This window comes from Poecilia latipinna, unplaced genomic scaffold, assembly GCF_001443285.1.
Source record: "Poecilia latipinna isolate Pla-1442-1.1 unplaced genomic scaffold, P_latipinna-1.0 Scaffold3766, whole genome shotgun sequence".
Lineage (NCBI taxonomy): Eukaryota > Metazoa > Chordata > Actinopteri > Cyprinodontiformes > Poeciliidae > Poecilia > Poecilia latipinna.
The window spans coordinates 10,427-19,675 of NW_015116382.1; the positions used below are offsets into that span (position 1 = coordinate 10,427).

The 9,249-nt window shown below is 45.8% G+C and overlaps 3 protein-coding genes across 4 annotated transcripts in view; 1 reads left to right on the plus strand and 2 right to left on the minus strand.

Moving 5' to 3' along the window:
* The window catches only part of LOC106941618 (cyclin-dependent kinase 16-like), a 10,046-nt gene extending 8,450 nt beyond the window's left edge, over positions 1–1,596 (minus strand). Inside the window, exons 1-2 of the mRNA XM_015024692.1 lie at positions 1,285–1,596; positions 316–508 (exon numbers count right to left, since the gene is read on the minus strand). Of these exons, the coding sequence (XP_014880178.1) occupies positions 316–439 (124 nt within the window). The 5' untranslated portion in view covers positions 440–508; positions 1,285–1,596. The remainder of the gene's footprint in view (positions 1–315; positions 509–1,284) is intronic.
* Positions 1,597–2,082: 486 nt separating this feature from the next.
* On the minus strand, positions 2,083–4,630 carry abt1 (activator of basal transcription 1). Of its 2 annotated transcripts, none has more exons than XM_015024695.1 (5): positions 4,501–4,630; positions 3,797–4,103; positions 2,774–2,949; positions 2,485–2,670; positions 2,083–2,409 (listed from the first exon to the last, which is right to left on the minus strand). In XM_015024695.1, exons 2-5 carry the CDS (start codon positions 4,092–4,094, stop codon positions 2,230–2,232), a joined length of 840 nt encoding a protein of 279 aa, XP_014880181.1. In that variant the 5' UTR covers positions 4,095–4,103; positions 4,501–4,630; the 3' UTR covers positions 2,083–2,229. The 2 variants fall into 2 exon arrangements, with proteins under 2 accessions (XP_014880181.1, XP_014880180.1); XM_015024694.1 differs by lacking the exon at positions 4,501–4,630 and adding an exon at positions 4,299–4,487.
* Positions 4,631–5,352: 722 nt separating this feature from the next.
* rad51c (RAD51 paralog C) lies at positions 5,353–8,952 on the plus strand. The gene is made up of 4 exons (XM_015024693.1): positions 5,353–5,608; positions 6,704–6,926; positions 7,693–7,909; positions 8,109–8,952. Exons 1-4 carry the CDS (start codon positions 5,476–5,478, stop codon positions 8,607–8,609), a joined length of 1,074 nt encoding a protein of 357 aa, XP_014880179.1. The 5' UTR covers positions 5,353–5,475; the 3' UTR covers positions 8,610–8,952.
* Positions 8,953–9,249: the final 297 nt, after the last annotated feature.

A 9,249-nucleotide genomic window follows, 5' to 3' on the forward strand; every position in this document is an offset into this window, starting at 1 on the left:
GGGAGAAAGAGGAGGAGGAGGAGGAGGAGGGGGAGGGGGAGAAAGAGGAGGAGGAGGAGAAAGAGGGGGGAGGAAGAAGAGGAGGGAGGAGAAGGAAGAGGAAAACAGGTGTTAGAAGTGACACAGTGGAAATCAGCTCTAGATGTTAAACATCTAGAATCCTGAATCTATATTTTTAGCTTCCCTTCATTCATTGGCTCAATCCAGATTATAATCTAACCTACATAATCTAAGCCCCACCATCAGAGACCTGACTGGTCCCAACAGAACCCTTCGGTACCAGACTGTAATGCTGGTCCCTGAACCGGAAGTCACCTGAATCGCTGTGTGACGTCACTTCCTGCGTGTTGGAGTCGTTCAGCGCCTGGTCCCCGCCGCCGGCCCCGCCCCTCCCCAGAGTGACAGACAGCTGCCGTTTGAGCTTCCTGATCCGCTCCATGAGGGGGGGTCCAGGCGGCAGGGGGGGGCGAGACGCCGACGGGGGGCGGAGCCGTCCACCTGGATACACCTGTACAGGTAAACACACGGATAAACAGCAAACCGCAACTCTGCGACCATCTGGAACTGAATTAGATTTACTGATCGTCTTCATATAAACACCTGAAGCCTTGAAACAGACAAACAGGAAGTGATGTCACTTCCTGCTCCTTTCAGTCTCAGTTTAACCAAACAGCTTAATCCTGTTCCAGTATCAGTTACCATGGAGACCGACTCTGAGGTCAACCTGATCCTTCCCGTCCAATCAGAGGTCAGTAAGGCTGACCCATGTTTCCATGGTTACTGTGTGAAACACAGTCAGTGAAACACCAGTGATGCTGAGGTCATCATCTCAGCCAATCAATCAACAGCTTTCAGGATGACGTCACAGATCCGTGGGTCCCTCAGACTGCTTTCAGAAGGTCCTGAACCTGGCCGCACTCTGAGTGGACCGAGCCTGGCACCGGAAGCTTTGTGTGATCCAGTTTCAGTCAGGAATTAATGGAAAATTTATATTTTTTATAAATTTTTCCTAAACGTTTTCATTTAACTCATTCATTCTTAGCGGATGTGGTTGATGTTCTTGCTGCAGGTTAAACGTCTTCAGCTTGGAGCCCAGAACCGAACCGAACCGAACCTTGTTTCTGCTGCTCACAGCTAGCCTGCTAGCCCGGCTCCGTCTACATCCTGAACTCCTGCAGTGGGCTTCGTGTTCTTCCTGCGCCCCGGCTCCGGTTCGGTAACGGCTACCGGGCCGGAGGGCCAGGGAACCGGGTCCGCTGCCTCCACCTTTGACCCGGTACCTACCGTGAGAGGCGGACCCGGTCCGGCCCGGGTTCTGCGTGGTTCGGTTCAGTCTGAAGGAGGTTCGGGTCGCTCCGTCTCCCAGTAATCCGCCGCCATGTTCCTACTCCACTGCGTCATGACGTCACATAGCCCCGCCCCCAGCGTGTTTGTAAACAAACTGGTGACTTTTGATCTTCTGCTTATTTCAATCTAGAAACTTCATAACGTAAGCAAGTCACAAACTATGAAGGTACTTTCAAAAGATTATTTGTTTTTCTATTTTTTTGCAGATTGTTAATTTTTCTTCAGCTTTACAAAGTAATCCAGTGAAGGAGTTCTCCAACTGTTAGTGAACTAGGTGATTAACAGGTCATGCAATCATTTTTCTCAGCTGTTCTGGAATAGAGGCTCATCTAAAACATGCAGAGCAGGGGGGCTGAGGACCAGGGTGGAGAAACACTGATCTAGTGGCTGATGCTTTTCCAGACTTGACTGATTTTTTTTTATTTTTTTTTACAACAAAATGTTTGTTAAAAAAAAAAAATGTTTTAGTTTTTGATTAAAAAAATTTCATTAAATTTAACTACAGAAATAATTTGTGCCTTTACCTTTACAAAGATTTGTGACCATCTGAGTGTCGCATTTGACTCAAACTACACAAAACTTGTTGTGACCCAAGTGAATAGAAGTGACCAGCGCCCCCTGCAGGCAGGCCGGTATAACTGTTCCAGGTTGGGTTCAGCTGTAAACCGGACCGGACTGAAACCACTGTAACTTCAGTTTGTTAGATTTCTGGCTCCATATTTTATCAGACAAAACCAAAATCCAACAAACTTTATTTACAACAATCTAAACATGATGAGGAGCAGTGGGAGGAGCCACCCAATGGCCCCGCCCCTTCCTGGCAACAGGAAGTGTATGAGTCCGTTTCTGTTTACTGTCCCCATAGAAACAAGTTCATGAGCTTCACTCTGATTGGTTGGAGTTAAAGATTTTAGCCAATAACGAGACGTTGGATTGGCTCTCCTGCTGCATGAGGCGGGCCTTATTCAGATGCTTCTGGGTAATGGAGTCCTTCTTCTTCTTCTTCTTCTGGATCTCCTCTTCTGTCTGGCGCTGAGTGAAGTCCCACGTCTTCTCCTCCACCTGAGGATTACAAAACAGTTTACCTGTCTGTGTCTCAGATGTTCACCTGTCTGTGTCAGACTCGTCTGTCTCTACCTGTTCTCCATCTCTGTGCTGTTTCTTCCTCCAGTGTTCCAGGTGGGCACTCTTCTCCACATTGCTCAGGTAGAAGCTGGTCTCTTTCTTGGCCTGAGAGACTTCGGCCCGGAGCCTCTGCTGCAGCACTGTCTGCTCATAGGCCAGCCGCTCGCTCAGGTGAGTCCAGTGGAACCTGTGCAGGTACTTCAGAGACAGACAGACGTCGACAGGTGAGACTCTGACAGAGCGCTGTTCCAGTTCCAGGCAGGGAACAAAGTGAGGAACCAGGGAGGGAACCAGGCGGTACCTTGATGTTCCAGAGGTCAGAGAAGAACCTCTGGCGTTTCTTGGTTCCCATCGGCGTGTTGTGCAGCGACAGCGCCACCCGCTTCGCCACCCGCTTGTCCCTGAACTCCACCCAACCTTCGGTGAAGTCGCACCTCCTGGAGCCGGACTTCTTCTTCTTCCTCCTCACCTGGCGGTCTGCAGGTCAACGCAGGCAGGTTAGAAACAGCAACCAGAACCTTCTGCAGCAGCAACAGGCTTTCACATCAGAGGAACAAATAATGGATGGACCTGGACCTGCATAATTCACCTGCAGGGAGGGAAATTATGACAACAGTGGAGAAACTGTAGGTTTGGTTAAAGTGGAGGCGAGGTGTTAACGAGTCAAACTTCTGTTTTCTGATTGTTAATCTTAAGTAACTTGGAGGAGAAACTTGATCTGATCTCCAGTCTGCAGAGCAGAGAGTCGCCTGCATAACCACAAAAACTGATGTTTGCAGGATGTGGCCAACAGGAAGCATGAAAATATGAATAAAAGGGGCAATAATCCCCCAAGGCTCATTCCTCCTATTTAGTATCCACTGGCTGAGGTTATAGCAATAAAATTAATTACTATGGCGATGCAGATAATACACAGCTCTACATTATGATGTCACCAGGTGACTGAGAACCATCCAATCACTGCACAGAAGCTGAGAACAGGTAAACGTGTGGATGTGACAAAACGTTCTCCAGCTGAACAGAAACTGAAGTTATTATTATTATTGTAGCTGAGAGAAGAAAACCAAAAAACTGCCAAAACACTGATTTTATTTAAATGAAGACTAAGAACCCACCCGGATGGAGGATGTGATCCACAATCACTGCAACATCGATCAATATGTTGGATGAAGAGTTTGACTAAAGTAATGTTGATTTCTTGTGTCATAATTGATAACAGCAGAAAGTTCTGATGATGTAAAACTGTGTGTAGTGTGTGTGTGTGTGTGTGTGTGTGTGTGTGTGTGTGTGTGTGTGTGTGTGTGTGTGTGTGTGTGTGTCGTACCCTCTGGCTGCAGGAAAATGCGTCCGATCTCTCCGTAGGCTGACAGCAGGTTCCTCAGGTGTTTGGGGCGGAGCCTGGGAGGAACGTGGCCCAGGTAGATGATACCTGGAACACACTTCCTCTCCTTCTTCTTCGCCTCATCAGCAGCAGCTCCTTTCTGCTCACTGGCTGCTTCCTCTTCGGTCTGACTGCTCGTCCTCCTCTGCTCCTCTTCCTTTTCTTCCTCCACCTCCTCTTCCTCCTCTGGACTCTGACCTGTTGTCTTCCTCTGTTTCTCCTCTTCCTCTCGCCTCTTCATCTCTGTGATCTACAGGCAGAGAAACATGTGACTCCATGTATCCAATCAAATCAGTGTCATTATCTCAGTAGCTCCGCCTGGTGGAAACACCGAGTTCAACAGGAAAAAGCGTAAATAATCCAGGAGACAATAATAAACCTTCCGATTGATCTCTGGATTCATCTTCCAGAAAACAAAACATAAAAAAAGGTTTTAAACTTGAACCCCCTTCAACAAACAGGAAAACATCCTGAGGAGGAACCCAGAGGAACCTTCAACCCTCCAGTCAACATCCAGCAAAACTTCCAGCTGGACCCTCAGACTGCAGCGCTTCCTCCAAACTCAACTTCCTGTCGGAAACTCAGGCAACTTCCGGTTTCCTCTGCTGCGGGTCAGCCTGCTTATTATCAATAACTAATGAACTTACCTGATCAACCAGCCGCAGATCGATCCTTCATCAACAAACCGACTCACGTGGAACTACCGTCGCGTCCGACTGACGTCACTAAAGCTGCAACGTAGATTCCTGATCTTTTCAAAATAAGTTGAAGCTAAATATTTTAAACACGGAATAAATTAATTTTCTTTTTGCAGTAATTCTTATTGTTGTGATTTTTTATGTAATATTTAAAATATGTAAAAACAAAGTGAATTCAGGAGAAACTGAATATTAATTCAATTTATCAGCAGTAGTTTAATACAGAGATGAGTAGCAACAAATTTATTGTTGAAAAATGAATTTTAAGAGTAGTTTTACTGCACTATCCTTTTTTACGTGGGTAATATACATTAAAACTGAAAGTATTTCATCCAGTTCTAAAATACACACTACTGCAAATATTGGTTTGATGAGTTTTAAATTTATTTGGACATGTTTCTTCTATTTTGATGTTTTATTTTGTATTCATATTATTCCTTCATATAATTTATTTATAATTTTCCAGAATTTGGTCATTACAAGATTAGATAACAGACCGTAAACTGAATTAAAAACAATAAATGTTTATAAGTCTGTTTGTAATTTAACCATCACTGTTCCCAATGAGTTTTCACATCCCTGATGGTATTTCCACATTTCTGTTGATTTCACAGGTTTTGTTTTTGATAACTGCGTAGTACTTTGTATTGATGGAGTGAAGAAGAGCAAAGTGAAATGGACACTTTAAAGAAGTCTCCATTTCCATGATTAATTTGATCCATATAATAATTTTATAGCAATCTAAATGTTTCACAAATATTAAATTTATTATTTTTATCTTGATTGTTGTTGGATGTCTAAGCAATTATTTTAGAAATTAAACAGATTTATAATCAAAACACCTGAACTCAGCAGCAAAGCGGAAATCCTGCGGCATTTATTTTGAAAAATAAAAGCGGAAGTGCTGGGAGGAAGCGGGCTGCCATGAACGCGGTGAGGATGAGGAGGCCCGTCTCCAGCTTGAGTTTGGGCTCCAGTTTGAAGGGAAAGCTGGTGAGAGCTGGTTTCCAGTTCGTCACAGATATGCAGGACCTGAACCCGGAACACCTGAGCGCAGGTAGAGCGCCTCTGGCGGCGGAAACACGTCATCTCATGACGTCACAACGTTTCGAGGCATCTAGTTTTCCACCTTTTTAAAAATGTTTCATATTAAGGTTAAAACTGTTTTTCTCCATAATTTGTCTTTTGTTAAAGTTAAAGTAGAAACTAAATAAAGTTACGATTAAATTTGTTCTGTCACAGAAATTCTGGAAAAAAGGACATTTTATAGAAAATATACAATATTTTTTTCTATAGAAAATATTTTTCTATTTATAGAAACATCTAAATAATATCTGTTATTTAGATTTTATAAATAACAAAATCTTATGTCGCGTGTCATCAAACCAACTCATCACTTGGTTTAATGAGATTGAAGCTCATAACAAGCTGAGCGGATGGAAGGTTCTGATAACTTGTATCAGCTCAGGTTCTGGTTCTGGTTCTGTGATTGGTCCAGTTGACCCTTTATGGATAAAGACGATTTTTTTTTCTTCATTCAATCAGAGACGGAATAAAAGCTGAAGTGATCAGTGATTGGATTCACCATCAGAATCTGGATCAAATGTGATCCAAATATCAATTTGATTTATTACTGGCAGATATTATTTTTATATTTTTTATCTTTTTTTATGTCTAGCACAAAAAATTATGCAAAATATAATTTAAAAAAAGAAAATTGATTATTGTTAATGTTTTGTCATTTTTCACCTTCTTGTTTTACACAAATCCTATAATTAAGTTCTTATAAAAAAAAAATCAAGCATAAAAACCAGTAAACTGTGATTAATTAAAGCGATTAATTTACAGGAGGTTGTGGTTCTGTTCTCTGTGTTGGAGTTTCATAATTTTATATCTATTTATTACAATTTCATAGAAAAAAGAACAAACGACTTTTTAATTTCTTTATTTTAATGATGTAAATTAAACATTAAAGATGTTTTTTTTTATCCTAAAGTTAAATTTTTTAATAAGATCAGCAGAAGTTATAAGAAATCAGCTTTTGTCTTAGTATGTTATTTTCAGTAACAAGTATTTCATGTTACTGATGACATCACACTGCTTTCCTAATGACTGAAATCTGAAATGTTGCTCTGATTTGTCATGTGTGCAGAGGCTGGAGTCTCCCAGCAGGAGGCGCTGGAGGCGCTGCAGGCTGCCAGCTCTGGGCACACCGTTGCCCCGGTGACGGCTCTGGAGCTTCTGCAGAAGGAGGAGGAGTTCAGGAACATCGTGACGTTCTGCTCCCCGCTGGATGAGGCGCTCGGAGGAGGAGTTCCTGTCGGGAAAGTGACGGAGATCTGCGGAGCTCCAGGAGTCGGGAAAACACAGCTGTGGTCAGAAAACACACACCTGGTCACACACACTGCAGGTCGTGAACAGGCGTTTCCTCTCATGACCTGGAACGTGTCTTCAGGTCTGGACACGGTTGGAAGTAACAGCCTCACAACAATCACACCAAGAGGGTTGTTGGGTCATCGATGAGGTCATGAGGGTCACCAGTAGGGTCGCTAAGGTCACTAATGAGCCAGTTGAGGTCACTAATTGGATCGTTAGGGTCAATAGGTGGTAAAGGTCAATGATGAGCTTGATAAAATCTGTAATTTGAATATTTCTGCATTTCTGTGTTCAGAGCTGGAATGCAGCCTGACGGTCCAACTTGTCCCTAAAGACGCTATGTTTTGGTCTCAGGTCCCAAGCTGTGATTGGCTGATAAACAGCCAATCAGAAGCCATCAGGTTCATCCTGTGAGCCTCAGCAGGTGATGGCAGGATGAACGCTGAGGTCAGATCCTGTTTATCTTAAACTAATTCCTCCAGACTGTCCAGCGTGTGGACATCCTGTCTGCAGTCCAACTGTCCCAGACCACTCCCTGTCCTGTGGGGGGCGCTGCTGCTCTATGAAACTTTACTACCAACCAGACCCAGAGCCTGAAGAAACGGGTTCATTTCAAATCTGGAATCAGTTTGGAAAGAAACTTAGACCAGTTTAAGCTGATGGTTCTGATTCTGACTGGTTCTGGTTCTGGTTCTGACTGGTTCTGGTTCTGACTGGTTCTGGTTCTGACTGGTTCTGGTTCTGATTCTGACTGGTTCTGCCCAGCCTGCAGCTGGCCGTGGATGTCCAGGTGCCGGCGGTCTTCGGCGGTCTCGGGGGTCAGGTTCTGTTCGTGGACACGGAGGGCGGGTTCCAGGTCCAGAGGCTGGTGGACCTGGCCGGCGCCGCCGTGCACCACTGTTCGCTGCTGGCTGAGGATGAGGAGCAGCGCGTTGCCATGACGACCTTCACGGTGGAGACCATCCTGTCAAACGTCTTCCTGGTAGGTCAGGTTTCCTGGTTCTGCTGGTTCTGTTGGGCCCGGTGCCTTTAATCAGCCTACAGCTGACTGCTGTTGCCATGGTAACCCTGAGGCAGCAGGGCTCTGATTGCCATGTTTGTGTGTGTGTGTGTGTGTGTGTGTGTGTGTGTGTGTGTGTGTGTGTGTGTGTGTGTGTGTGTGTGTGTGTGTGTGTTCTCAGGTGCGTTGCCGTGACTACGTGGAGCTGCTGGCCGAACTGCACCTGCTGCTCGACTTCCTGTCGGACCGGCCGAGGCTCCGCCTCCTCGTCATCGACAGCGTGGCGTTCCCGTTCCTGCACATCCATGACGATTTGTCCCAGAGGACACGCCTCCTCCAGGGCCTCAGCCTGCGGCTTATCGCTGCGGCGACGGACCACAACATCGCCGTGGTAACCACCAACCACATGACTACGCGGCTGCGCAGCAGCCATGTGCAGCTGGCGCCGGCGTTGGGCGATCTCTGGGGTCACGCCCCCTCCATCAGGCTCCTCCTCCGGTGGGAGGAGTCACGGCGGTTGGCCTCCATCATTAAATCCCCGGGTCACATGGACGCCACCGTCCAATACCAGATCACCTGCCAGGGCTTCAGGGACGCTGACCAATCAGAGCGGCCGCAGAGCAAACGGCCTCGAACTCAGACCGACCAATCAGCTTCCAGCAGGGAAAACACTCGCACATGATTGGTCAGGGAGTTTCAGCCAATCAGAGATCAGAGCCTTAAGTTCTCATTGGCTGAGAGGAACTCCAGTCCAGTCCAGGTGTGTTTGCTGCATTTACCTGCTCTGCTCCGGCTTAGCCCCACCCCCTGCGTGATGTTACTCAGGTGAGACTGCAGCAAATCCAGACAAAAAAACTTTAACCTGATCCTGGAGCTGCAGGAGTCCAGGTGTGTCCGGGTGTCTGAACCCAGAACTCTCCAGCTGCTCCTCATCACCTCCATCACCTGTCCGTCGCCGGTAACTGAGGCTTTCTGGATGTTTTGTTGAAGAATAAATAGATGATTTTCTCTTCATTCATGTTTTATTTCCGTTCATGGAGTTCCGGTCGGTTAAAATCCAGAAACACTTTAAAATGTTTAACGTTAAACCAGAAGAGTCTAGACTAGCGGTTCTCAACGTGGGCGGTACCGCCCCCCAGGGGGCGTTCAGAGTACTGTAGGGGGCGCTGGCGGACATTTTTACAAAAGGGGGGCACTGGGATTCCTCTAGGGGGCGTTTGGTCGAAGGTAAACTTTACACCTTAAATGCACAACAATGCCAGTTTAGACTTTGAGCAACTTCCTAAAACTGTATTGTGTAACATTAAATCATGTCTGGCTGC